This window comes from Eimeria necatrix, genomic scaffold (assembly GCF_000499385.1).
Source record: "Eimeria necatrix Houghton genomic scaffold, Enh_scaff26, whole genome shotgun sequence".
NCBI classification, from domain to species: Eukaryota; Apicomplexa; class Conoidasida; order Eucoccidiorida; family Eimeriidae; genus Eimeria; species Eimeria necatrix.
Window position 1 is genome coordinate 155,001 of NW_013655239.1, and position 27,064 is coordinate 182,064.

Below are 27,064 nucleotides of genomic sequence, written 5' to 3' on the forward strand. Positions count from 1 at the left end.
AAGCAGCCCATAGACTTCCGGCTGCAACCCTAGCGAGTCGCTGGGCAGCAGGAAGCAGCAGCAACAGCAGCAGCTTTCCATTTGCTTCTTGCGCGTTTGTTAATGGCTAGTTGTTTACTTCCTTTTATTTATTTATTCACAGACACAAAAACAACCAGCAGCAACCAACGCTGCGTGGCAGGCCCAGGCGGGCCAGCTAGCTTGATCTAGCTAGCTAGCTAGCTGACCACGTAGGTAGCTAGTCAGGCAGTTAGCAGGCTAGCTAGCTAGCTAGCCGGGTAGCTATCTGGCTAGCTAGCTAGCTGCCAGCTAGCCAGGCACTGAGGAGGCTGGACGAGCAAGCGAGTGTGGCTAGCTGCCGCACTTGGACGCGAGCTTGCTAAGGGGTCCACTCGCTAGCCACACACCTAGTTAGCTGGGGAGCTCACCCGCTAGCCACACAGCTAGCATAGCTAGGGGGTCCCCTCGCTAGCCACATAGCTAGCTAGCTAGCGCGTCCCCTCGCTAGCTACATAGCTAGCTAGAGGAGGCCGACTCGCTCGCCACACAGCCAGCTAGCCGGAGAGCTCAGCCAATCACCTGCCAGCTAGGTGGCCTCCCTCAGCTGGCTAGCTAGCCCTTTGGCTAGCTAGCCCCTGGCTGGTCAGCCTTTGGCGAGCCAGCCCGTGGCTAGCTAGCCGAAGCTAGCTAGCCACGGGCTGGCTCGACTCCTGCTAGGCGGCCGCCTCTCCATGGGAACCCCGTGGCTGGCCAGCGAGCCCTTGGCTAGCTGGCTGTGGCCAGCTAGCTAGCCCCTGGCCATCCGGCTATGGCTCGCCAGCTAGCCCTTGGCTAGCTGGCTGTGGCTAGCTAGCTAGCCCTTGATTAGCTACCCCGCCCTAGCGGCTAGCCACCTGGCCGGTTTCCATCTACCTGGCCGTGGCTCTCTATCTGGCCGTGACTAGCTAGCTGGCCCCTCCCCAGCCAGCCCTCCCCAGCAGCCGCCCAGCTAGCTAGCCAGCTAGCTAGCCTGCCAGTCAGCTAGCTAGCTAGCTAGCCAGCCAGCTAGCTAGCTAGCCAGCCAGCTAGCTGGCTAGCCAGTCAGCTAGCCAGCCAGCTAGCTAGCCAGCCAGCTAGCTGGCCAGCCAGCTAGCCAGCCAGCCCGCCAGCTAGCCAGCTAGCTAGCTGCGTCGGGGTCCGGGGGGGCCGCGGGGCGCAGGCGAAGGAGCCGCGGGTCGGCCTGGGGGGGCACTTCGACCCAGCGAAAGCGCTGCATGCAAAGCTGCAGCAGTTGGGGGCTGCCGGCGGAGTAAAGGTAAAGCGAAGGCAGCAAAAACATCAGCGACACGAAGAAGACCTGCAGCCGCCGCTCTGCTGCTGCAGCGGCGCTGAGGCGCCCGTAGCCGCTGCGGAAGAACGAACGCCGCACCCACGAACGCCCCAGCATCGCTGCTGCTGCTGCTGCTTTGCTGCTGCTGCTGCTGGTTCGTTGCTGCTGCTGCTGGTTCGTTGCTGCCGCTGCTGGTTTGTTGCTGCTCCTGCTGCGTCTGGCGCGGTTGTTGCTGCTGCTGCGTCGGCGGGTGCTGTTATTGTTGTTGTTGCTGCTGCTGCTGCGTCTCGCGCTGTTGTTGTTGCTGCTGCTGTGTCGGGTGCTGTTGTTGTTGTTGTTGCTGCTGCTGTGTCTGTGGCTGCTGCTGCTGCTGCTGCTGTTCTTTCTGCTGCTCTTAGTGCAGCCGTGGTCTGTGGCTTGACATTTGGGGTTCTAGGGTTTGGGGTTTAGGGTTTGCTGTGCAGCTGCTGTTGTTGCTGCTAAAGATGCGGGTGCAGCGGGTTGGGGTGCTGCGGCGGGCCGCTGGCCAAGCTGCAGGAGTTCTGCTGCTGTGCGCTGCAGCCGATTTAGTTGCCTGCTGCTGCTGCTGCTGCTAACATTGCCCTTGATGCTGCTGCTGGAGGCCAAGACACAACAGCATAACGGCTGGCTGCTGCTTCTGCGAGGCCCCCACAGATCCCGCAGCAGCGCCGCCTCTTGCTGCAGCTGCTACACTTCCGATTCACGAAGATGATACTTTTGCTGCAGTTTCCGCTGCTGCAGCAGCGAATGCTGCCCCTGCTGCCGTTGCTGCTACTGGCGAAGCAGCAAAATTCAATGGGCCCTGCGACCCGACAAGATATGTATGCAGAGGCTCACTCGGGGTACTCCGGAGCTGCTGCAGCAGCAGCAGCCAGCAATTCACAAAAAAAGAGGAAAGAATTAACTGTTAATTCCATTTCCGAAATCGCTGCAGCAAGGGTCAGCAGGGGCTGGGACATGCAGTCAGCGCACGGGGAGCTGCTGCTGCGGGCAGCGGGGCCCCCTCCATCATAGTGCCCCAGATTTGGGGTTTAGGGGTCAAAATATTGGCGAATTTGACTTTAAAAATATGCTTTATTGATTAGAAAGACCATTTATGGTAGCTAGTGCAGCGGGCGCAGAAGCAACAGCAACAGCAGCTGGAGCAGCACTAGCTGATGCCGCTGCTACTGCAGGCGGACTGCCGCTGCGGTCACTGCATCGCTCTCTGAGCAGCGACAGCAGCAGCAGCAGCAGCTAGAGCAGGAGCCACTGCAGCAAAACAAGAGCTTCTCCTTTAGAATTTATTAATATTTAAGTCATATTTGTTTCGCTGCTGAAATCGTCCTTCAGTTTTTGTCCGCCGCTGACCTGCCAGTCCTACTGCAACATGAGAGCAGCAAAGCCCAACAGCCAACAGCAGCACCCCTGCTGCCAGCAGGGGTGGAGCACTGAAAGCTCCCGACTGCAGCTGCATCAGCAGCTGTAGCAGCCGCAAACAGCGGCGCCAGCAGCAGCAGCTGCGGCCACAGTAGCTGCTGCAGCACCACCCCCAGCACCCCTGCACAGGCAGCTGCGGCTCCAGCCGCAGCAGCTTCGGCTGTTGCAGCTCAAGCAGCAGCGGCGGTGGCGCAGGCTGGGGCAGCAAAACTTTTTGCTTTCCTCGTCCCCCCCGCTACCTCCAGTGGCGGACTGGGTCTTTCCGCCTCACCCCTAGCAGCGCTGCAGCAGCAGCAGAACTGCAGCAGCAGGACTGCAGCAGCCGCAGAACTGCAGCAGCAGGACCGCAGAAGCAGCGCTGCAGCTTCAAGGCCACAGGAAACGCAGAGGCGCTGCAGCCCCCAGCAGCAGCAACGCAGGCGCAGCAGCTGCCCTCGAGTTTCCTCGGCACGAGAGCAAGAAGCAGCAGCTGCAGCAGCAGCAGCAGCAAAATACAGTCCTCCTGCGAGGATGGTCACTGCTGTGATGTCTTCAGGGGCGTCAGCGACAGCAGGAACGGCGCCGCGAGCAGCAGCAGCAGAAGCAACAGCTGCTGCTGCTGCTGTTGCTGCCAGCCCCCCAACGTTGCTGCTGCGCACGGCTTCGGCCACTACTGTACCTCCCCTGGCTTCACTTAGACTTGTACGGAGCCACAGCAGCAGCGACTGCAGCAGCAGCAGCAACGGCAGCAGCACGCGGAACAACATTACCAGCAGCGACTGTAGTGACGGCAATGAGTCGCCTAGACCTGCTGCAGCTTCTGCTGCTGCTTCTGCTCCAGCAGCATTGGCAGGAACCTCCCCTTTCTTGAGGAGCTTTACTTTTGACAGCAGCGCTGCCATCGGCAGCAGCAGCAGCAGCAGCTGCAGCAGGCAGCGGGTGGCTTCTTCCTCAGCAGCAGCTGCTGTCCGCATCAGCGAGCGGCGGCTGCGGGGCAGCGAGCTACCTTCTGAGAGCAGCAGCACAGCAGCAGGAGCAGCAGCAGCAGCGCAGCTGCAGCAGTTTGCTGCTGCTTGGTGGGCGCTGCCCTCGGTGGACACCCTCTGCAGCAGCAGCAGCAGCAGCACGGCCATTTGCTCGTCGCTGGACAAAGCAGTTGCTGCTGCTCTCTTTCCCACGAACCCGCCGCTGCGGCTGCAGCCCCTGCTTTCTGAAGAGCAGCAGCAGCAGCAGCAGCAGCACCTGCTGCTGGAGGCTGCTGTTGCCCGGGAAATGCGAGACACGCTGCCCGCTATGTATCGGCAGCGGCAGCAGCAGCTGCATGCTCTCGCGCTGCTGCAGCCTGAGGCTTACCGACAGTGCAAGGGCCTCCAAGCAGCAGCTCAAATCTATAAAGAAAGCCTGGCTCTGCTGCAGCAACTATTTGAGCCGCAGCAGCAGCAGCAACAGCAAGAGCAGCAGCAGCAGGCCGCGGCCGCTGCTGCTCCCGCCGCTGCAACATGTGCAGCAGCGGCAACAATGGGAGATGCGGGAGCGGCAGCAGCAGCAACAGGAGCACCAGACACAGGGCGGCCGCCAGCAGCAGCTGCTGCACCTCAGCAGGAGCAGCAGCAGCAAGAAGCTGGGGCCGCACCAGAAGCAGCAGCAGCAGCAATACCTAGCCGGCAGACTCTCAGGCGAACTTTGCTGCAGCTGCGGCAGCAGCAGTCCAGCTTGGTGGGAGAACTTATGATGGGTATAAGGGACTACATAGGGCCCCTGGCGGGCAGTTCTGGCTGTGGGGGCCCCTCGGGGGGCCCCTCGGGGGGCCCCTCGGGGGGCCCCTCGGGGGGCCCCCTGAGGCGCTCGCAGGGGGCCCCTCCAGGGGCCCCCACGCAGCCAAGCCGCAAGCAGCAGGCGGCGCTGCTGGCTATTTGCGATAAGTTTTTGGAGTCATTTTTTAGTGGAAGAGTTGCGGCAGAAATATTGAGAGAAAGATGCATTGGCGCCTTGGAGGGATGTGAGTTGCTGCTGCTGCTGCTGCTGCTGCTGCTGCTGCTGCGGTTGCTGCTGCGGTTGCTGCTGCGTCAGTGGGAGCTGCTACTAGTGTTGTCTGCTGCTTGAAGCTGTTCTTAGTGGTGGACAGACGCCTTGCTTCCATGCCTGTGCTGCTTCTGATGCTTCTGCTGCTGCTTTTGGTGCTGCTGCTGCTGCTGCTGCTGCTGCAGGGAACCCGTCAGGTGCTGCGCTGCAGCAGTGCGCTGTGGACTCGCTGGTAGTCCGCGCAGCAGCAAATGCGCAGCGGCTGGCACATAGCAGCCTCGGTGTGGCTCCTGCAATCAGGGTGTTCTTGTCTTCCGTTTGTTGCTGCTGCAACCACAGCAGCAACTGCAGAAGCAGCACGGACACCAGCAGCAGCAACAGCAGCGGCGCGTGTGGCAGCAGCAGCAACAGACTGTCCTCCCCATTTCCGAGCCCGCAGATGCGCCTTGTGCAGACGCCAACGCCCGGGGGCAGCAGCAGCAGCAGCAGCAACGACGGCAGCAGCGGCAGCTCCATCCGCAGCAGCAGCGGGCCGTGTAGGTGCACAAACGTGACTTGCTGCTGCAGCTGCAGCAGCGGCAGCACCGCAGGCAGCAGCAGCAGCAGCAGCAGCAGCAGCAGCCGCAGGCACGCAGCAGACAACCGAGTGGTTGTTCGCTGCGCCCCTGCATACGTCTACAGCGGCTGCTTCGAACTTATCAAGAACGCCATAGAGGCTACGGTGCAGCGGCAGCAGAAGCAGCAGCAAAGTCAGCAGCAACAGCAGGAGCAGCAGGGAGCTGTCGAGGAGGAGCAGCAGCAGGAGTGGGATGCAATGCCCGTGAGACAGTCTCGGTGTATATACAGCCTGCCCGCGCTTTGTGGTGCTCCTTCCGAAGAGCAGCAGCTTCAGCTGCCGCAGCAGCAGCAGCAGCAGCAGCAGCAGGCCATCAAGTTGCCCCCCGTCGATATTCACCTTATACTGGCTGCAGAGTCGGGGGTTGTGGTGAAGGTACGCTCCCAGCTGCAGCAGCAGCAGCGTGATCTTTGGAAAGCTGCTGTCGCAGCAGCAGCAGCAGCGCGAAGTGTAGGCGGCTACTGCCGCTGCTGCTGCTGCTGCCTGGTCTGAGCTGCTGCTGCTGCGGCCCCACTTCTGCTGCTGCAGGTGTGTGACAGCGGCAACGGCCTGTGTCTGACGGAGCAGCAACTCGCATGGCGCTTCTTATACTCCACCAGGACCATGCCAGTGGATCGGCAGAACAAGACGCGAGCTGGCTCCGGTACCTTTACATTGCTGCTGCTGCTGCTGTTGCTGCTGCTGCTGCTGTTTCTGTTGCTGCTGCGGGTGTTGCTGTTGCTGCTGCTGTGGCTGCTGCTGTTGTTGCTGCTGCTTCTGTTGTTGCTGCGGTTGTTGCTTTTGCTGCTGCTGTTCCTGCTGCTGCAGGTGTTGCTGGTGGCGCTAGGTATTGAGATGCTGCTGCAGCTGAGTTTGCCGCCGCTGCAGTACATCCCTGTTATTGTTGTTGGTGCTGCTGCTGCTGCTGTTGCTTCTGCAGCTGCGGCTCTGTTCTCAGGTTGGGGTGTAGGTCTTCCTCTTACGCGTATGTACGCCCGGGCTCTCGGAGGCGATGCTTTTATGGAGTCTAGGATTGGGTAATTTGCTGTTGCTGCTGCTTCTGCTGCTGCTGCTGCGTTCTCTCCTATAGTTGCAGCTGCTAGGATCTCGTCTGCTGCTGCTGTTGTTGGCTTTGCCAGTGCTTGTATCGCTGCTGCTGCTGCGGCAGTTGTTGCTGTTGTTGTCCCAGGCCCGGCATTCATTTGTACAGATGAATTTATATCTACATGCATTAGTGCATTGAATATATTTATGTTTACCCTTGTATACCAACTGGGTGGTCTTTACTTGTTAGGTATAGCATATTCATGTATGGTATCCAAAGTTGGGCTGTTTATGCTGCTGCTGCTGCTGCTGCTGCAGCAGAGGCACACGGTCGTACTTGTACGTGCCGGATATCAGCCCCACTGCATGCACTGCCTCGCCTCAGACCAATTCTGCTGCTGCTGTGGCGCCCCTGTGCTGCTGCAACCCCCTGGTCTGCGGCCCCCGAAGGCAGCAGCAGCACGAGAAGCAGCAGCAGCTTCAACAGCAACAGCAGCAGCAAATGCAGCAACGGCAACAGCTGCAGCAGCAACACCTGCAGCAGCAACACCTGCAGCAACAGTCGCACAGCCGCTGCTGCAGCAGCAGGAGCAGTAGCGGTAGTAGCCACTGCAGCCAACAAAGTTAGCTGTCTACGTGAAGACCAGCAGCTGCTGCCGGCAACAGCAGCAGCAGCATTAGCAGCTGCAGCACGTCAGTGCAAACAATGCAAATGGCTGTGAGAGGCAGCGTGAGGCCTCCAGTCTGCTGCAGTTCGCAGTGTCGGACTATTTTTGATTTGAGGCCTCAGCAGCAGCTGAAGCAGCAGCAGCGGTAGCAGCACCATTACTAGCCGCAATCATAGCAGCAGTAGCAACAGCAGAGAAGGCAGCTTCAATCTTGCCTCTGCTGTCAAAGGGCCACACGAGATGGTCTTTGTAGTGGCATCGGCGAACCCCATTTCTTGCCGAGTGGTCCTGTTGCTGCTGCTGCAGCAGCACACCGCAGCACTAGCGCTTGCTGCCAGCAGCCAGAAGCTGCTGTGACGAGAGCGTGCGAGCCACTGCGGCTGCAGCAGCAGCAGCTGCAGCAGCCGCAGCAGCTCGACGGACAGATTTCCCTTTGTGCGACTGCCTGTAATATGCGAATTTGGTTTGTTTCAGCAGCAGCTGCGGCAGCTGCTGTCGCCATAATATTGCTGCTGCAGCGATTGCTGCTACAGCACTTACTCCTAGTTTGGTGCTTCGACTGCAACAGCAAGCCAGCAGCAGCAGCAGCACCTGCCGTAGCCCATTGAAGTGCGGCGGCACGCAACAGCAGCAGCTGCTTCCCGAAAAACATGCAGCGCAGCTAGTGAGAGCAGCAGCAGAAGCAGTAGCAGCAGCGGGGTCGCTGAAGTCTAGGGAGCCTTGAGACTCCGCACGTAGCAGCAGCTGCAGCTGGCGCACCGACAACGTCTGCCCCTTTTGCTGCTGCTGCGCCACAGCTTCCCCAGTGGCAGCATCTAGAGCAGCAGCACGTGCAAATCAGCTCGCGTTGTTGCAGCAGCAACAGCTGCTGCTGCTGCTGCAACTTTCCCGCTGCTGCTATGCAAAAAACGATTTAGCCCCAAGAAAAACTCAAATCTTAAAATATTGCGTCCATGGGTAGCAGCAGCAGCAGCTGCTGCTGCTGCTGCTCCTGCAGCACGATGAACTGCTACACGCGACGTTCCGGGGAAGGCATTGGCCGCAGCGCAGCGAGAAGCTTGGCCGTGGACTCTGCTGCCGCTGCTGGTATTGCTGCTGCTGCTGCCATCGCAGCTCCTGCAAACTGCTGCTGGCGCATGAACAGCTGCTGCTGCACTGATGGCAGCACCTGCTGCTGGCGCGGGGATAGAGGTGTTGGAGGGGAAGCATTAGCAAAGGTAGCAGACGCTGCCTCTCCCGCTGCATTCTTATCCGCTTGCTGCTGCTGCTGCTGTTGCTGCTGCTGTTGCTGCTGCTGCTGTTGCTGCTGCGGCAGGGCGTAGCGGTCAAGGTACAGCTGCAGCTGGCGGGACGTCAGTTCCTTGTTGAGGCGCGCATTCACTGCAGCAACAAGAGCAGCAGCTACGACGAGAGAGCAGCTGTGAGAGTACGAGCAGCAACAAGAGCAGCAGCAGCAGGAAACGCAGCAGCAAGAAGAGCAACAGCTGCAGGAAGGGCAGCAGCGGGAAGGAGAGTAGCAGCAAAAATCTCACTTTCTTTTGACGCCTCCAGCTCCGCCTGCAGTTTCTGTACCTGGGCCGCGAGGCTCTGGCACTCCGCATGCAGCGCTTGTTGCTGCTGCTGTTGTTGTTGCTGCTGCTGCTTCAGCTTGTGTTGCTGTTGCTCCTCTTGCTGCTGCACCTCCTCTAGCGCCTTCAGCTTTGCCTCCAACTCCTCTTTGGCCTACAGCAGCCGCAGCAACAGCAACTTCAGTTGCAGCAAGATGTAGGCGCAGCAGCAGCACCACCTATACGACCAAGCACAGCTACAGCAGCAGCGGCGACAGCGACACAGCAGCAGGAACTGACTGCAGCTGCTGCTGCAGCTTCTGCAGCACACTGCTTGGCCTTGGCCTTGCTGCTGCGCACGGACTGCTGCAGCTTCGCCACCACTGCATTTCCCTACACCAGAAAGACACGCAGCTAAACGCTGCTGCTGCTGCTGCTGCTGCTATTGTTGTTAGTGTTAATACTGTGCGTATTCTTGTTGCTGTCGTTATCTTGGCTGTTCTGCTGCTCTTTCGCCGCTGCTGCTGCTGGCGAAAGACATAGGAGAGAGACAAGCAGCAGCAAGAAGGAAGCGAAAGCGAACAAGAGCACCGCAAACGACTGCAGCAGCGGCCGCAGGGACCGTTGGCAGTTGCTGCTGCAGCACAGCTTCCAATGCATGCAAACACGGAGGCAGCAGCGACAGCAGGAAACACTGACACACACAGCTGCCAGCCTGGGGGCCCCCATGGGAAACTGGGGGCCCTCGCGAGGAGGGGCCCCCATGGGGCCCCCTCGTCCCCTAGGGGCCCCCAAAAGCAAACAAAGAAACAAACTCAAGGCAGGAGAGACCTCACTTTCTCGAGCTCGCGAACGAGGTGGTCAACTTCAGCAGAGCGGCTGGCGTGTTCCGTTTTAAGCTGCTGCAGCTGCTGCTGCAGCTGCTGCTGCTGGCTGCTGCTCGCCTGGAGCTGCTGCTGGGCTTGCTGTGCTGCTGCTGTGACCTCCTCCAGCTGCTGCTGCAGCCGCCTGTTTTCCTGCTGCAGCCGCTGCGCTTCTTCGATATGGTGTTGATGCTGCTGCTGCAGCTGTATAGTCGTTTGCTGCGCTGTTGCTTCTGCAGCGGTAGCAGCAGCAGCAGCGGCGCGGGCCTCAACGAGCTGCTGCTCCAGCGCCTGCAGCTGCTGCTGCTGGCCTGCGGCAGTCGCCTCCAACTGCAGCAAATAGCACAGAAGGAACCAGCAGAGGCTGCCAGGGAACACAACCTTCCTGCAGCAGCGAAAACACCAGCAGCAACGGAAGCAGCAGCAGGACCAGCAGCAACAGTAACGTACATGAAGCACTTGCTGCTGGGCACTTTGAAGTCGTTCGGTGAGACGCTGACATTGCTCCTCGTGCTGCTGCTGTTGTTGCTGCTGCTGTTGCTGTTGTTGCAGCAGCATTTGGCGTTGCTGTTCTTCTGCAGCAGCAGCCGCATCCTGTTGCTGTTGCTGCTGTTGCTGGGCAAGCTGCAGCAAGGACGCCTCCCTGTGTTCACAGCAGAAACTCGCAGACGGGCCTGCTGCTGCAGCAACACCAGAAGCTGCAGTTTCCGCAGTTCGCTGCAGGAACTTCGTGTGCACGACGGCAGGCACTTACGCTTCCTGCTGCTGCTGCTGCAGCAGCAGCAGCAGCTGGCGGTTCTCTCGCTGGAGCTCCGCTGCAGTTCCGCGAAACGAGGCACAGTGATGCTGCAGCAGCATGAGACAGGAACACCAGCGCAACGCACAAGGCACTGCTGCAGCAGTTACTGCTATTTTGAAGCACACGAGCTGCAGCTACTGCAGCAAGAAGGATACAAGGCAGCAGCAGCAGTAGCAGCAGCAGAGGCTGGGGCAGCGCGCGCTTGGTACCTGGAAGTACTGCAGGTGGGCGGTGAGGTGTCTGTACACCTCAGCAGTCGTGCCTGCCCGCAAGTCGAAATACAGATGAACAATTTCTCTAAAGGCATTTGTTTCTATAAGCCTTAGCACCGCCGTGGGGGGCCTTCCTGCTGCTGCTGTTGCTGCTGCTGCTGTTGCTGCCGCCGCTCGCCGTGCGTCGGCGGCTACGGCGGCACCTTCCCCAGGAGGCAGCGCTGGCGCTGCAGCAGCAGCAACACCAGAGGCGCCGGCAATCCCAGTAACAGCTGCAGCAGCAGCTTGTGCAGCAGCAGCCTCTGGAGACAGAACAAGCACCGCAACAAGCCTGCAGCAGCAGCAGGCGCAGCGGAGGCTGCTGTGATGCAGTGTCTAAACTAAATCTGCACCGCACACACGTGCAGCAGCAGCAGCAGCAGCAGCAGCAGCAGCAGCAAGATACCTTGGCTGCGCCGGCTCTCCTGCAGCCTCTGCAATGCATTCCTTCACCAAATCCAACACCTGAGGCGCAGCCAGAGAGGGAGTTTAGGGGTGAGTATCTCGCGGCCAGCTCAAGCTCTTAGGGTTTAGGGTTTAGGGTTTAGGGTTTGGGGTTCGTCAGCAGCGACAAGGGCTTGGGCTTGGGGTTTGCGCACTCTGAATCCAAAGGCTTTGAAATCCACTCGAAGCTGCTGCTGCTGCTGCAGCGCAGCAAAACTCGTGCTGGAGATGCAGCAGCCAAACAAGAAGGGCGGACACTCGGGGTCACTCAGCTCTACGCGTAGACCCTGCAGCAGCAGCAACAGCAGCAGCAGCACGGGGTGACAAAAGCAGCGCAAACAGCAGCACTTGCAGCAGCAGGGAGCCTCCGGAGCTTTTCCTGCCTTTTCTGCGTAGCAGCAGTAGAGGCAGCAGCGAAGCAATGGCAGCAGCAGCAGCAAGCGTGCCTCGTTGTCTTTGTAGAGCCTGAAGCAAAGGCTCCTGGCGTATCCGATGCTGCTGCTGCTGCTGCTGCTGTTGCTGCTGCACTCCTGCTGCGTGGCGATGCGGACTTTAAGGCGCGAGCTGTACATACACACCGACCCTGACCCCGCTGCCTCAGCAGCAGCAGCAGCAGCACACCAGCAGCCCTCCACGCCGCAAGGTCCTAAGTCTCTAAGCTCTTCATTGCAGCAGCAGCAGCTGCTGCTCAGCTGCTGCGTGCTGCTGCTCAGCCACCCTCTTGCAGCTGCTGTGTGATCCGCTGATGCTGCTCCTGCTGCTGCTGCCGCTGCTGCTGCATCTGCTGTTGTAGCTGGAGCAGCAACAGCGGCCGTCTCGGGCGAGGGGCTTAGGTGCCACGTGGGGTCCATGCAGGGGCATGCAGAGCTCTCGCCGCAGCCGCAAGCTGCTGCTGCTGCTGCGGCTGCTGCTGCTGCTGCTGCGGTAGAACTGCGGCTACCCGCAGACAGTAGCGCGCCTCCCCTGCTGCATCCCGCTAAAGACAAAGTAGCCACTTGTCTCTGCGGATGCACGCCTCTGTGCTGCCTGTCCTGCTGCTGCTGCTGCAGAGAGCGCGGATGATGCTGCTGATGCTGAGTTAGCTGCTGCTGCTGCAGTTGAAGCTGCTGCAGTGCGACCTGCTGCCGCAACCGCTCTAGCTCCTCGTGGACATTCTGGTCGTGCTCTTGCTGTTGCGCCTGCTGCTGCTGCAGCTGGTGCTGCTGCTGGTGTTGCTGCAGCAGGTGCAGCTGCTGGTGATGCTGATGCAGCTGCAGCAGCTGCTGCTGATGCTGCTCCGTGCTGCCGGCCTGGTGCCATTGCAGCGGCAGCTTCGGGGAAAGCGAGCTATGCTGCTGCTGCTCGTGTTGCTGACGCTGCTGCAGCTCGTAGAGCGAGTTTGGCTGCAGCAAAGGGCTGCGCAGCGGTTGCTGCTGCGCCTGCTGCGAAGCGTACACACGATCAGCAGCAGCAGCTGCTGCTGCAGCAGTTACTGGTGCTGCTCGCACTGCAGGGCGTGCAAGGGCAGCTCCGGCCTCCATCTGGTGCAGCAACACGCAGCAGCACCTGCTGCCGTGGGCGTGGCTGCTGCTGCTGCTGCTGTTGCTGCCGTTGCTGCTAGTGCCGCTGGTGCTGCCGGTGCTGCTGTTATTTCTCACGGGAACGGTCGGGTGCAGCAACAGACAAAACAGCAGGACCTGCTGCTGTTTTGGGGGGTTCTGCTACAGAGGTTCTTCTGGGCTGCTGGCGAGCTGCCACTGCAGCCGAACTGCTACTGCGGCTGCTGCTGCTGCTGCTGCTGCTGCAGTGTGACTCCGCGCAGTTCGGCGCCTTTCAGTAGGTCATTTATGGTGCTAAAAAAGTAACTTTGCGGATGCTAGTGCTGCTGCCGTTCTCGCCAGTGCTGCAGCTCGACTCCCACCAGGATCACCACCTCCACCACCCCGCCAGAGGCAGCCCCGAGGCAGCAGCAGCAGCAGCAGCTGCTGCGCTGTTCCGTGCATATGCGTTGGAGTACAATATTTCTTTACATTTCTCGGTAACTTGTTGTGCTGACGGCTCCTGGATTTACGCGTAGAGGCGCAAGCAGCGACGGCAACAGCAAGAACACAGGCAGCAGCCGCAGCGGCGGGATGTCCTGCTGCTGCAGCAGGCTCCACTAGCTGCTGCGTGTAGCCTGCTGATCGCTGAATTGAGTCTTGCTGCTGCTGCTGCTGCGGGATGTGCCCACTGAGCCACTTCCAGGAGGGTTTTGGCCCCTCCGGAGCGGCAGCTGCAGGAGCAGCAGGAACAACAACAGCAGCAACAGCAGCAACCACCGCTGCGGCACCTTCTGAAGCGGCCATGGCAGCAGCACCAGCGGGCGAAGCTGCCCAAGACGTTGCAGCGGACTTATTGACGACGCTGTACACCAGCCTTCTCGGCGCTGCAGATGAGCTCTGCACCACCAGCAGCAGCGGCAGCAGTGGCAGCAGCAGCAGCAACAGCAACGCCGAAATGTGCCGTGCAGGACTGCAGCACATCGCAGCCACGGCAGCCACACTTGCGGCAGGAATGCTGCCGCAGGAGCTGCATGAAGCCCTGCAGCAAGTTGCTGCACTGTCGTCACAGGAACTAGCAGACTGCAGCAGCAACAGTGCAGCAGAGGAGGCACAACTGCAGCAGCAGCAGCCTGCTGCTCCCCGCGTCGCCGTCCCTTTCCTTTCTGTTGAGGGCCGCGACATCTGTGTGCACTTCCCAGGAGAGTCAGCAGCAGCATCAGCAGCAGCAACCACGGCAGCGGCAGCCCCTGCAGCAACAGCCACCGCAGCAGCAGCGGCAAGACATGCTGCAGATCAGCCAGCGGCTTCGAGTGCTTGCGAAGGGTCAGACGCTGCGCTTCAGCAGCCACAGGAGCCTCCGCAGCAGCAGCAGCAGCAAGACTCGCAGCAGCAGCAACAGCAGCAGCTGCAGCTGCTGGACGAGCAGCAGCTGCGGCTGCTGTGTGCTTCTGTTGCTGTGCTGCACGATGCTGCAGTAGAGAAGCTGAAGGACTTCTGGAAGAGCGCCCCTGATTTGCTGGAGAAGGTGCAGCGGGCTGATGTTGCTGCTGCTGCTGCTGCTGAAAGCAGCAGCAACGACCAGCAGCAGCAGCCCACTGATCTGCTACTAACCACTAGTAGAGAAGGCCCTGCTGCTGCTGCACTGCAGGAGCTTGAGCAGCTTGCAGGAGGGCGAGACAACATGCTGCTGCTGCTGGGCCTAAAGCGCTCAGCAGCAGCAGCAGCAGCAACAACAACAGAAACTGATGACAGCACAAATGCGTCTGTGTTGCTTGCGGATAGCGAAGACACCCAAGCAGCAGCAGCGTCAGCAGCAGCAGCAGCAGTGACTCCAGCAGCAGCAGCAGAAGCCGGGCGGAATCCTGCAGCAGCAGCCGCCCCCCGCGTGGTCTCCCTTGCAGACATCAAAGATGTTTCACTGCTACATGGCATGCAGCAACAGCAGCAGCAGCAGCAGCAGCAGCGAGGCAGCTGCGCTGCGACGGTTTCTGTGGTGTCTGTGGGCTCGAGCATCAGCTGCTCCCCAAGAGCAGCAGCACAGGGCAGCCCTGCAGCCGCAGCAGCAGCACCTGCTGCAGCAGCAGCGGCCACTTTGCCGGCAGCTGCCCCGGAAGCGGCGGCAGCAGCAGCAGGGAGAGGGGAACTGACGGGGCTGCAGCAAGTGGCGCTGCAGCTGCAGCAGCTGCATGCAGCAGTTCAAGAAGAGACACGCAAGCTGCAGGAATTAGCCTCCTTTTACGACCTTTTTGCTGCTCAGTCTCTGGGCCTCGCAGATGGCACACTTTAGCTGCTGCAGCATTCACAGCGCGCTGCGGGAGCAGCAGCTGCTGCTGCCGTTCGTGCTGCTGCAGCAGGCGCAGACAAGGCTATCGCAGCTGCCGCAGCTGCCGCTGCTGCCGCATCTGCAGGACCTGCAGCGGCCGCTGCTCCGAGTTCTGCTGCTGCAGCTACTGGCAGCAGCAGCTGAAACTGGATGCTTTTTGCCGTTTCAAAGCAAACTCGCTGCCTCCAGGAGCTAGCCAACTCCCCAACTCACCACTCTGCCTGCTATATGGCTAGCTAGCCATTTATCTAGCCGATTCAGCTCTAGCTAGCTAGCCAGTGCGAGTTCAGTTCCCCTGAGAAGGACAACAGAGTAGAACTGCAACAAAGTGTCATCTGGCTAGCCAAGCACGAGCGCAGTTAGCCACCTCAACATCAAATTACAAAGCTAGCTAGCTAGCTAGCTAGCTAGCTAGTCCACGGCTGCCGGTGCAGATCGCCAAATAAAACAGACGCTGCCGCAGCATCTGCTGCTGCAGCTGCTTTCTATTGCTGCTGCTGCAGCACACTCTCCCGAAGCAGCAGTCGACGTTGCTGCAGTTGGTTGCAGCATCAGTTGCTGATGTACTTGTGTCGCGCTGGCATGCCAGCAGTTGCTTCTGCTGCGGTTCAGCAGGGTTTGCTGCTGCTAGCGCTGCAGCAGCTACTGCTGTTGCTGCTGCAGCTGAGCCGCCTGCTGAAGCGGTAGGGGCTTGAGAGGCCCCTCTCTAAATGCTGCTGCCTTTCTGCAAGCAGCAGCGATGGCCCAGGGTCCAAATATATCGAGAAGAATGAGCAGCTGCAGCTGCAGCTGCAGGCGCGTGTCAGTGAAGAGAACAAGCTCTAGCGCTTGGTTGAGAAAGGGCAGCAGCTGCAGCAGCAGCAGCAGCAGCACCAAGAATCCCCCCAGCAGCATGCGCCACAAGCGCCGGTTCTGGCGCAGCGGCTGCGACCAGGGGGCCCCCTCGTAATTCGCAAGGAAAGTTGAGAGATGCATGCAGAGAGATAAGTAGAAAACTGCAGTGTTGACTTCATCTGGCTTGAACAGGTCCTCATCCTCGCTGCTGCTGCTGCTGCTGCTGCTGCTAGTGCCGCCGCTGCTGCTGCTGCTGCTGTCTCGCAGCGCCCGAGCCAAGACCCACGCCCTAGCGAGGCACCACACATGGAGGGCCCCTTGCCCCACGAGGGACAAAATGCCCCAAAAAGAAAAGACGGAAGTTGGCGGGGGTTTATTCCCCATGAATCCCTTTACCTGCTGCTGCTGCTGCTGCTGCTGCTGGGCGTTTTCTTCTGGGGAAGCGCTGAGACACAGCGTGAGCGTCGTAGAAAGGCAGCTTTCTATGGCTGCCTGCAGGTCGCTGTAGCGAACTCCGTCAGTAGACAAAACAGACAAAGAAAATGCAGTGACAGTGCAGTTTAGAGCAATGAGGCGGTGCATCAGCAGCAAAGAAGAGAGGCAGCAGCGGCCCTCAGACACCACGCGCGACACTACGCCAATGCCGCTGTCCCGGCAGGTGAAAGCAGCAGCAACGGAGGCGGAGCCCAGGGGCACCAGCGTGCTTTCCCCGGCCAGCCCCTCTAGCGTGCGCTCCAGCAGCTGCTGCCGCTGCTGCTGCGGCGACAGCTGCTGCTGCTGCCGCTGAGTCGCAGCAAGGCCTGCTGCACCCGGCCGCCCAGCCCCGGCAGCGCCAGCGCCAGGGCCGGCAGCAGCAGCAGCTGCTGCTGCTGCCGAGACCGCAGCACAAGGCGCGCTGGAGAGAACTGACACCCCCACTGCCGCTGTTTTCAGTGCCCCAATGTCGTTGGCCCCGTCGCCACACATGAGCACGGGGAATCCCTCAGCAGCAAATGCATGCACGACCTGCTGCTTCTCTCGGGGAGAAAGACGAGCGAAAACGCGCACGTATCGCACCAGCTGCCGCAGCAGCTCTTGCTGCGACGCATCCTGCTCCTGCTGCTCCTGCTGCTGCTGCTGCTGTTGCAGCGTCAGCTCTTCGCGGCAGCCCAAACGTGCTTCCTGCTCCTCCGCCGTTTCCAGCTGCTGCACCGCCGGCCGCCGCAACTGCTGCTGCCGCTGTTGCAGCTGCCGCAGCTGCTGCAGCACAGTGCCACAGACGCAAAATGAATAGTCCTGCGAAGGCTCGGGGGTCAAGGCTGCAGCAAATGGCAGCCGTACGTTGCCGTCTGAGGAGACCCACTGCAGCACGCGGTTAACCCTGCTTTCCAACACGCTGCTGCTGCTGCTGCTGCTGTTTGAGCTGCAGATGGAGTCGTTTGCTGCCGCCTCTTCTGCTGCTGCTGCTCTTCGAGCCCTGGGCTGCATTTGCTGTGAGCTGCCGGGGGACGTCTCGATGGTCTCTTCGGCCTCTGAGAGGCTGAGAAACAAAGGAAGCAGCTTGCCCGTAGCCTCCTTGCTGCTGCTGCTGTTGTTGCTGCTGCAGCCGCAGCAGCTTGGGACCCCGCAGGTGCTGGGGTGGTGTATGATGCCAACATCAGCCGCAACAGCAGCAGCTGTCAGCGCGTGGTCTCCCGTGAGCATAACCACCTGCTGGCCAGAGCGGCGCAGCAGCTGCAGCTGTTGCTGCACTCCTGGCTTAATTGCAGCGGCAAAAGCCAGAAACCCACAAAAAAGCAAATCTCGCTCCAGGGCTTCACGAGGAGAGGACTGAGGGTTCGTCGTGCACACGCGAGCAGCCACAGCCAACACGCGCAGCCCCTGCAACAGAAGCAGCACAGAAACAACAGCAGCTTCGCCTGTTCCTGCCTACAGATGCAGCAGCAATAGCTGCAGCGGCAACAGCTGCAGCAGCGACAGTTGCAGCAAGAACAGCTGCAGCGGCAACAGCTGAACAACAACTGGGGCAGCTTTGGCAGAAGCAGCAGCCACTGCCAACAGCAGAAACAGAAACGGCGACACGAGCAAAAGCAAATGTTAAAACAGCAGCAACAGCAGCAGCGGGACCCGCAGCAGCACCAGCAGAATCTGCAGCAATAGCAGGCCGCACCCTTCCAGTCAGCTCATCTGCAATAGAGTCATAAAAAGGCGGCACTTTCCCCAGAAACTGTTTTATCCGTTCTGGGGCCCCCTTAACGGCAACGATGAACCCTTTGGGCTTCTGCTGCAGCAGCTCGCGCAGCTCTTGCTGCCCCTGCTGCTGCTGCTGCTGCTGCTGGTGCAACGGCCCACGCCACACGTCTTCAGTCGTTCTATATTCCGCCACAGAAGTCGTTCGCTGGAGATTAGACGTGAAGGGGAAACACAGCAGCAGAGACACCCGAGCAGAAGCCTCTCCTCGCTCATCTGCAGCAGCAGCAACAACAACACTAACAGCAAGGCGCCAGATGAGCGAAACGAGTTCCTCGCTGCAACATCAAACGCTGAACTCTGAGCCAGAAACGTCAGCAACACATGCAGCCACAACAGCAAGAGCTGCAACAACAGCAACTGCAACAGCAGCAACAGCAGCTGTAATAACAGTCGCCGCAGCAGCAGCAGTTAAAACGGCAGCAGCACTAACTTGCTAGCACGGCGGTTCTCTGGGAGGTGAGCTGCCAGCCGAAGCTCTTGAAGGCAGCAAGCTCCAGAGGGTCCCCTACGAGCACTCCTTTGCTGTCAGGCCTGAGGCAGTGGCAGGAGCCAACAGCAAGAGCTGTCAGCAGCGGCAGCTCCTGCAACAGCAGCAGCACCACAGTAGCAACAACAAAAGCGTGCGCGCCTCACGAAGCTGGCCAGACGGCAGATTAATCCTTCGCACACAGGAAAGCCTCGTTCTCTCATCATAGTGTACATAAAGCTATATTGTGCATTATGCACAAATAAAACTCTAACCCTAAGCTGCAGACTACCACAGCAGACAGAGCAGCAGCCGTTTCTGCTGCCATGGGCGCTGCTTGCTGCTGCTGTTGGTGGGGCGTACCTGTCTCGGCAGCAGCGAAGGCCTGTTGCTTGTGCCTGCGTTCGCTGCGACTGGCGAGCCCTTTTTTGATTGCTGCTGCTGCTGCTGCTGCTGCTGCTGCTCTTTGTCGTGGTCTTGGGGTTTGTTGCCAACACCGAATACGCCCAGCAAGTCATAGTTGTGGAACGTGAGAGTGCCCGTCTTGTCAAAGGCAGCTACGCGCACTCCACCAGCCGCAGCAAGCCTACAGCAGCAGCAGCAGCAGGACGCACCCTTAGCAGCAGCAACTAGCGCCCCACAGCGGCAGCCCCAACAGAACACCAACTTCGTGCAGCTCGACGGCCAGGAAAAGCTATAAAGCGCGTAGCAAGGACAGGCCAACTGCAGCACCAGTAAAACGCTGCAGCAGCCGCAGCAACAGCAGCGGCGTACTTCAGCGTGTCTGTGCAGCAGATGCCAGCCCTGGCAAGATGCAGAACGCCAACAGTGAGAGTGAGAGAAAGGAGCATCGGGAACTCCGGGGGAACAACAGAAGTGATGATGTGGGAGAGAGACAACAGCAGCCGCCACATGGAGGGTTTGCGGTATTGCTGTGGCTGCAGCTGCAGCTGCTGCAGCTCCTGCTGCAGCTGCTCGGGCGACGGCTGCAGGAACTGCAGCAGTGGAGGCAGCGTAGTGTAAAAGTAAGAAAAGGGGGAGACGGGAGACGTGAACGTCACGTAGCAGCAGCAGCACAGCGCCAGCAGCAGCAGCACGAATAGAAACACCCAGCCTTCTCTGCTGCTCGAATGCGGCGCGTTCGTTGTTTCCATTAAAGTCCGCAGCAACTGCCCCTGAAACAGCAGCAGCAGCAACGGCAGCAAAAGCAGCAACAAAAAGTCTGCTCCACGCCTATGGCCTTGCAGCAGCAACGGCAGCAAAAGCAGCAACAAAAAGTCTGATCCACGCCTATGGCCTTGCAGACTTTAAATCAAATAGTTCCAACCCACAGAGACTGAGATCAATAGCATTCACTTGAAGACTGCGTGTCAAACCCTAAACCCTAAGCACCCAACAAGCCCTGCAGCCTAAACCCTAAACCCTAAACCCTACTTCGGTGGTGGCGAACCCTGTGCGGACTGCTAGGGCTACGGGGGAGGCATTTGGAGGTCTGCAGCAGCGAAGACCCGAACCCTTGTCATTGTCCGCAGCCAACAAAGAAGTGCCTGCAAAGACCCACACTATCAGCTTTGCTGGCCTTGGCTAGCTGCAGCCCGCCCCCGCTAGCCACAGCTAGCCATAGCTGGCCGCAGCTAGTCACAGCTGGCCACAGCTAGCCATCGCCGGCGACCCATTTCCAGGCAAGCGAGCGCTGCAGCCGCCCACAGAGGCTGCTGCTGGGAGCCGCAGCAGCTGCAGCGGAAGCCGCCGCTGCACTTCAAGATGCTGGGACTTGAGAGCTAGAACTTGGCTTTTGGGCTCTCACCTGCAAAGAAGGCAAACTGTTTGTGCTTCCCTTGGAGGTCAAGGGCCTCATCAAGAGCCCCGACTTCTGCAGCAGTTAGCGACAGAGCCGCCTTTGCTTGGGGAATGGCCTCTCCTGAAGCAGCAGCAAAAGGAGGTACCACAGCAGCAGCAGCAGCAGCAAACATATGCAGGCCGTACCCTTGTCCGACGACGGCAGCAAGCCCTGATAGCACAAGATTGCAGCAGCTTTACTTGAAGTTTAAAGATTTCAAATCTTACCCGTCAGCAGAGACTCGTCGATCACAGCAGTTCCCTGCAGCAGCAAACCGTCCACTGGGGCCAGGACGGACCCGCTGCTGCTGCTGCTGCTGCCAAGGTCCCAGCAGAAAACGTCACCAGGCAGAAGCTCTGCTGCGTCAACGAGCTTCCACGAGCACGTGCTGCTGTTGTTGCTGCAGAGCTTGCGGTGTACGTACACCCGAGGCGGCACCTGCTGCATCTTCCGCACTCTCAGCAGTTCCCTCCGGTGCTTCAGCGCAGTCTGCAACAACAGCACAAACATCAGCAGCAGCAACAAAGTCTTTTCTTGCATTCAGTCTGTCACAGATTCGAACGCAGCAGCTGCAATGGAACTGGCGACGTCTCTTAGGGAGGCGAACGGCAGCAATAACAACCTGCAGCGACCAGCAGCAGCAGCAGCAGCAGCAGCAGCTTCTGGAGCCTACCTGAGCCTCGACAATGATTAGCAGAACGAGGGTTAATAAAGGGAAGCCCCAGTAGCCATCCAGTAGCCACAGACACACGCAAGCTGTTTGGAAGCAGAAGAAAGGCGATAGCAGCTGCTGCTGCAGCAGCACGCCAAATGAAGGCACTGGCACTTCGCAGCAATTGCGGCCAAACCGCAGCCTGGCGTCCTTTGCGAACTTATCCATGTTTCCACCTGCTGCTGCTGCCGCTGCTGTTCCCGCTGCTGCTGCTGCTGCTGCGCCTGCTGCAGGGAGCTCTATCAGCCCTGTCCAGTCCAAATAGCTGCGCAGCGGCAAATGCTGCGGGGCCTCCACTGGGAAGAAATCTGCTTTCTTTAAGTCGTACAAGTAACGCTGACCCCTGAGGGTTATGAGCAGCTCAAACTGCTGCTGCTGCTGCTGCTTCTGCTGCTGCTGCTGGTGCTGGTGCTGGTGCCTGTGCGCATCTTTGGAGTGCTGGGGCTTCTTTGTTGCGTCAGGAACCGCAGCTGCTGCTGCTGTGCACTGCAGCAGCTCGATGGGAACAAGAAAGTCCTCCTTGTCTTCTGCTCCAGCAGCAACAAAGACGTGAGTTGCTGCTGCTGCTGCGCCCCTCGCCGTCGCTTCTGCTGCTGCCGAGCTGCACGTCCGGTAGTCCTTCCAGCGCCTCAGCCGCAGCACCCAGCTGCTGGCGAGCATCAAGCCACCCCATGAGAGCAGCAGCAGCAGCAGCAAAACTGAGCAGGGCGTCTGCAGCAGCCACGGCAGCGCCTCTGCCTCCTCCACCGTTTCTGCTGAACTCGCATCTGCGGCGGTCGCTGCAGCAGGAACTGCCGCTGCTGCTGCTGCAGTTGCTGCAGCTTCTGTCGGGCCTGCTGAGAGACCTACAGTCGAGCTTGCAGTAACAGCTACAGCTGCGTAGGCCGGCGGTGCCGCTGCCGCTGCATTCCTTCCTGCTGCAGCCGAAGCCGCTGTTGCTGAAGCTGCAGCAGCGGCAGCTGCAGCGGCTGCAGCTGCAGTGTCCGCTGCCTCGTGCTCGCCTATGGCGAGAGCCAGCAGCAGCAGCGCAGCAGCAGCAAATGGCCACAGGTCGAGTCGCTCCCAGAGGGTTCGCGGCCTCAGCAGCTGCGCCCTCTGCCCCAGGGGCAGCGCATGCGCATGCATTCCTAAACCCTAAACCCTGGACACTTTATCCTCGATTTCAAACCCTCACGCTCGCTGCGAGGCCCTTGCTGCTGAGGGCAACCTTGTGGGGAAGCCTGCAGCCGCGGCGTCCGGCGAGTCGGGGCTAGTACAAAGCTGCGCCGCCACTTGGTGCTTAGGGTTTAGGGTTTAGGGTTTAGCGAGACTTTGGGTTGAGCATTCAGTGCCTTACGGGGGCCCGAGACGCATCCCCAGACGCCCTGCCTCAACACCAGCGAGGGCTCCGCAGCTCGAGAGCTAGGGTGTATATTCTGTGGCTTGGAAATGACCCGTTCGTGCTTTCCAAGAAAGGCAGGTCAAACAAACAAGCAAAGGGATAAACAGGAGGGTGGTGGCCTGCGAGGGGATAAGGAAGGTTTCTAGTGGACTTGCCGCAGACATTGTCTCAATAAATTCATGTTCCGCGGCCGAGTGTGTTGTTTATTGCTTAGCGATTAGGGTCTAGGCTCTAGCATTTAGGGTTTGGTGTCTGAGCCGGGGCTTCAGCCGTCCACGCATAGGCTCTGCGCTCTGTGCGCTGTCTCGCGTGCCAAGGGTTCGTTTGCTACACATATCTTTCATTTCTGCTTTGTTTTTGTCAGTTCTGTTTCTGATCAATATAATTAGGCTTATTTGCGCTGCTTCTCTCTTGTGTTTGTCCGAAAATGAAGGTAACTGCAGCCTCTCTGGCGGCCACCGCCACGGCTGTGGCATTTGCTACATCTGCAGCTGTCGGTTCACCTGAGCCCCCTCCTAAGCTCTCTGGGGAAAAATTGGCCGAACTAATGCAGTTAAGCCTCAGCGAAATTAAAGACAGAATGGAGACAATCTTTTCGTTCATAGACACAAACGGCGACGGCGTCATCACCACGGAAGAGGCGCAGCAGTGGAGCACCCGCCTCAAGGACGCCATGCACAAACACCAGGTTCGGCAGGAATTTATTTCGATAGACAAGGACGGAGATGGAAAGATTACACTGGAGGAACTTGAGGTCACCTACACTGACGGCGCAGACGCGGCCAACCAGGAGGCTCACAAGGTATTGAATGCATTCATCCTTGGGGCCTGGGGTTTAGGCTTTCGGTTTAGGATTAGGACCCACGGGGAGAACTCTCAGGCCCAAGGAGGGCGGGCCTGTCTGTGCTGCGCCGCAGGAGGAGGTTCAGAAGAGATTCGCAGCCGTTGACAAGGACAAGAGTGCGTGTGGCGGCTGTCGCTGTTGGCTCTGCGCCGCTGGGGCCTTGCGCTGCGGGTATGTTTGAAGGCTAAGGGTAAAGAGGTGGCGTTTGCGCGCAGGCGGGAGCCTCAGCCTTGAGGAAGTGACTGTTCTCATGGATCCCGGCAAAGACGCGACGCTGATGCAAATAGAAGTGGACGAGATCATGGCAGTGAGCATCTCCGGCTTAGGATGCAGAGTCTAGACTGGGTCTTCACTTGTTTTTTTTTCGAAGCGCTGGGCGTGTTTTGTGGCATTTCGTGTCTAGGCTCAAGACAAGGACAAGGACGGAAACATCTCCCTTGACGAGTTCCTCCTCAACGAAGGCGGTAAGTCCCAAACCCTAGTCTGCTTCGAAACCCTCTAATTGGCGTCTAGCGTTGCGCAGTGCAGCGCCAGCGAGCAGCAGCAGGATGCTGCAGCCGCAAGATTTGCTGCTGCAGCAGCAGGAGTGCTGTGGCTGCTACTGTCTACAGGCACCCTGACTGACCCCGAGCGCGAAGAACTGACCCGCGAGTTCTCGACTTACGACAAAAACGGCGACGGCAAAATCGACGAGGCGGAGCTACGCGCAGTCATAGAAGACCCGCACGCCCACGACCTGCAGCAGATGATGGAGTCTTTGGCTGCAGAGATGGAGGACGGGAAGATCACCAAGGACCAGTGGACCGACAAGTTCGAAACTTTCTCGGTCTCCATGCTCACAGACAATGGGGAGCTCCTGCGATTCCCCGAAGAGTACGAGGGGGTGGACCTCCCCTTCAAGGGCATCAGCGTGGGGCCCGGGGATGAGGACGCAGTTTCCCACGATGAGCTTTAAAGCGGGCGCCCAGGCCCGGAGCCTGCAAGTGGCTGTAGAGGACATGGGCTCGGCGCTGCTGCAGCGGGGCGATTAGCTGTGTATACGTTTTGGGGGTTCCGAGCTGTCGATCTGTGGGCGGGGTGTGCGTCCCTGAAGCGCTGCGCACGTGTCAGGGAGGCTGCGGGACTGCCCAGCGAGCTAGCGGGCCTGCGATCTAGCTAGCTACGTAGCTAGCTCGCAAGGGTGTTAGCCACAGGTGGGGACGAGTCTGCGCCAGATGCATGGGCTCCTCTCCGGCGATATAGGCAGCTAGCCAAATAATCAGCTAGTGCTTTGCTAGCAGGCTTGTCAGGGGCCGCTCATGAATAGCCATCCCCCTTTCTGCAGCCCGCCCTCCTTCTTTGACTAGTTGCCTGACCTTGCAGACCTTGGCCTCTGTCAGTCTTTATTACTACAGAACAGAAAAGGCAGACAGAGATGCTCACGGGGTTTGGGTGATTAATGTAGTTAGGAGCTACTTGTGGCGGTTTGGCCGGTGCTGCTGCTATGTTCTAAAAGCAGTTGCCGATGCAGCTTGTCTTGTTAAAGCAGCAGCTGCTGCGACAAGGGAACAGCTGGAGTATCCAAAGCTATTAGATGTATCCTAAGTATTTAGTTTGCGAAGTGCTAGTTTGCGGCGTACACTTCATTGTGCGGGGTTTTTGGTCTAGTGCCGGGTAGCAAGAGTGCGACACAGTGATGTTGGGAATGGGTGGGGAACAGTCACAGATCTACAGGGTCAGGCGACTCAGCTGGTCCTGGAGGGAATGCAGTACTGCAACATGGTGTGCCAACTTGGCTGAATGAGGCCTACTAAAGGAATAACTAGCTGGTCGGTAATGCCAGGTGGCAGGAGCAGCAAGCAGCATCGTCTCCTGTTGGCTACTGTGGGGAAGGAGGCGGCAGTGGTCGCTTGCGTAACGGGCTACAGAGGTGTTTCCATGGTGACGACAATCATCCTTTGCAGCAGTGAAGGCTGCAGTAACTAGCAGTGACAGCACTCATGGCCGCAACTATGAGATACCGTCTTAAGCAAACTTCGTGAGTTTGGTGGTGCAGCACTGCGGCGGAGTCGGTTAAGAGGCAGCTTCGCTACATAAGCATGGGCCCGAAAATTTCTATCGCACCGCTTCTAGTGCGTGGTGCACTTGCTTTTCTGCTGAGAGCAGCAGCGGTGGATGGAGGGAGCACAGCAGGAGTTCGCTCCTCTACCGTAGTCACTGCCGTAGTTGCAACGCGAAGCTATGCACGGCAGGAGCTGAATGAACAAGTTCTTGTAGGTACTACAGCATTGAAAGCGTTAGATTCCAGGAGGCCGAGGGGCTCTTTCCTAGACAGTAATGTGCGTAATACTGCACTCACCCAGATCAGACAATGGTGGCTTGCTTGAGATGCTCCTCTACTGATAGAACCCGTTAGGCGCACCAGCATCTGCAGTGGCTAACGCTACTGTTATGCCGCTTGTCGTTCTCTTCGTGTCGTAGGAAACTGCACTTACAACACATTGTCACATTAGAAGTGCCTTTTGCCCCAAACGGCGACTCCTTGCGCTCTTCCGCTCTTCCCAGCAAGCGCTCTTTTAGTCCGTACAAATCCCATGGCCACTTGTATTTTCTAGGCAGCTTTTGCGGGAAACATCCGCAACTTCTACAGCTGTAGCGGAGAGGGAACAGTGTCGTGCTACTTATGGCTCTGCGCTGCAAAGGCCCTGTGGTAAATTTTACGAACAATCTCCGCTTTCGTGATGTGCTGAATTTTGAAAGAAGCACTGTATGCGCCCTTTCATGGCTGCACGTGTGTACAGCCGCAGTTCACTGGCTGTAAACCTGCGCGTGGCCGCGGTGGCCCGAGCAGGAACTTTATCCTTCAAATTCACGTATGTACGCAGCGTGAAAAGCTTTTATTTGTGGAGGCAATCTCTTTTCTTTTCAGTTGCATACGCAACAAGGACTTCTGTTGTGTAGTGCAAGGCTTAGCTGCATCTGCAAGTGCAAACAAAGAGACGCAGCGCTTACTGTGATAGGCCGGTGAGCCACAGGGTACAGCGCTTCCGAACAAAATAGCCCAGTAGGCCACCCCAAGACTGCAGGCAGGCAACTGCAACGTTTACTTCCGGAAGTGTAGCGGTGCATCAACGATGAGGGGGACCTTTTGTCCCTGCTACCACAGTGGCAGGTGATCGAGCATGCAGAGATGTGTCAAAGTGAGACGAGTCTAGACTTTGCACAACAGGAAGTCCTTTCGAGGAGTCGCTCTTAAGTATTATTGTGAATTTGTGAGGAGCTGAAGTAAGCAGAGTTCGCTAGAGATGCGACGGTCACTTCCAGGAGAAGTACGGATGGGCACTCTAGCAGCAGGTAACGCCAATCCAAGCTCATTAAAAGGCAATGGAGCTGTTGTTGGGCTACACTGAATTTGATTCATTTGAATGTCGTAGTTTCAAGTGCCGCTCGATGATCGAAACTTCGAAGCGCTTCGGCCTCGAGACTGCAGAACACGAAGCAGTGCGACCACCCATCAATCAAAGGCTTTTTAAGACAGGAGCTTGCTCACCTACTTCCATAGTATTGCTGGTCATATTCCAAAGGTCCGCAGTAAAAAAGGAGCAAATGCAGGACACCGACTGTGTCGCCGTGAGACAGGGCTGGAATACTTGACGCGCTCTTACATTGCCCTGCAGTGATCGACGACGCGAACTAGCTGTTTTTCATTGTGGTGCTATGATAGAAAATAGGAGAAGCAAATAAATTACTAAGTTCAAGGGCTTACAGGGATTGTGAATATTGTGAGACGGAAGGTGCCTTAACAGCGCTCGGCGCGAGGGCTGGCTGAGCCTCACTGCAAGCGAAGCCGTATGCCTCACCTTATCCCATTCTTTCATGAAATAATATTCACTTGTTTTTGTTCTTTTGTTTTAACTGGTTCAGTTGTGGAGCCTGCCCGTACCACTTGTTAGTACAATAGGAGGAAGACCC

The 27,064-nt window shown here is 58.6% G+C and overlaps 7 protein-coding genes across 7 annotated transcripts in view; 4 read left to right on the forward strand and 3 right to left on the reverse strand.

Moving 5' to 3' along the window:
- ENH_00036910 (uracil-DNA glycosylase, putative) overlaps window positions 1–33 on the forward strand; it is a gene marked incomplete at both ends in the record, with an annotated part of 3,593 nt that extends 3,560 nt beyond the window's left edge. The window contains one exon of the mRNA XM_013585100.1: window positions 1–33. This exon is cut by the window's left edge and continues 47 nt beyond it. Within this exon, the coding sequence (XP_013440554.1) occupies window positions 1–33 (33 nt within the window).
- A 1,123-nt stretch (window positions 34–1,156) lies between these two features.
- On the reverse strand, window positions 1,157–2,289 carry ENH_00036920 (hypothetical protein, conserved; the record flags this gene model as incomplete). Its single annotated transcript, XM_013585101.1, has 2 exons — window positions 1,157–1,700; window positions 2,168–2,289. 2 exons carry the CDS (start codon window positions 2,287–2,289, stop codon window positions 1,157–1,159), a joined length of 666 nt encoding a protein of 221 aa, XP_013440555.1.
- Window positions 2,290–3,259: 970 nt separating this feature from the next.
- On the forward strand, window positions 3,260–7,017 carry ENH_00036930 (pyruvate dehydrogenase (lipoamide) kinase, putative; the record flags this gene model as incomplete). Its single annotated transcript, XM_013585102.1, has 6 exons — window positions 3,260–4,378; window positions 4,421–4,727; window positions 4,936–5,741; window positions 5,895–6,009; window positions 6,286–6,382; window positions 6,708–7,017. 6 exons carry the CDS (start codon window positions 3,260–3,262, stop codon window positions 7,015–7,017), a joined length of 2,754 nt encoding a protein of 917 aa, XP_013440556.1.
- Window positions 7,018–8,066: 1,049 nt separating this feature from the next.
- Window positions 8,067–12,481, reverse strand: ENH_00036940 (hypothetical protein, conserved; the record flags this gene model as incomplete). The annotated part of the gene is made up of 10 exons (XM_013585103.1): window positions 8,067–8,437; window positions 8,590–8,779; window positions 8,905–8,997; window positions 9,441–9,797; window positions 9,918–10,110; window positions 10,222–10,313; window positions 10,476–10,809; window positions 10,924–10,982; window positions 11,117–11,248; window positions 11,540–12,481. The coding sequence occupies 10 exons, from the start codon at window positions 12,479–12,481 to the stop codon at window positions 8,067–8,069; spliced, it is 2,763 nt and encodes a 920-aa protein (XP_013440557.1).
- A 679-nt stretch (window positions 12,482–13,160) lies between these two features.
- ENH_00036950 (hypothetical protein, conserved) lies at window positions 13,161–14,768 on the forward strand (the record flags this gene model as incomplete). The annotated part of the gene is made up of 1 exon (XM_013585104.1): window positions 13,161–14,768. The coding sequence occupies one exon, from the start codon at window positions 13,161–13,163 to the stop codon at window positions 14,766–14,768; it is 1,608 nt and encodes a 535-aa protein (XP_013440558.1).
- A 678-nt stretch (window positions 14,769–15,446) lies between these two features.
- On the reverse strand, window positions 15,447–22,013 carry ENH_00036960 (cation-transporting ATPase, putative; the record flags this gene model as incomplete). Its single annotated transcript, XM_013585105.1, has 9 exons — window positions 15,447–17,498; window positions 17,788–18,083; window positions 18,301–18,451; window positions 18,700–18,922; window positions 19,111–19,511; window positions 19,771–19,883; window positions 20,144–20,347; window positions 20,404–20,665; window positions 20,850–22,013. The coding sequence occupies 9 exons, from the start codon at window positions 22,011–22,013 to the stop codon at window positions 15,447–15,449; spliced, it is 4,866 nt and encodes a 1,621-aa protein (XP_013440559.1).
- A 683-nt stretch (window positions 22,014–22,696) lies between these two features.
- ENH_00036970 (membrane-associated calcum-binding protein, related, putative) lies at window positions 22,697–24,068 on the forward strand (the record flags this gene model as incomplete). Its single annotated transcript, XM_013585106.1, has 5 exons — window positions 22,697–23,071; window positions 23,187–23,229; window positions 23,329–23,420; window positions 23,517–23,577; window positions 23,725–24,068. 5 exons carry the CDS (start codon window positions 22,697–22,699, stop codon window positions 24,066–24,068), a joined length of 915 nt encoding a protein of 304 aa, XP_013440560.1.
- Between the last annotated feature and the right edge of the window lie 2,996 nt (window positions 24,069–27,064).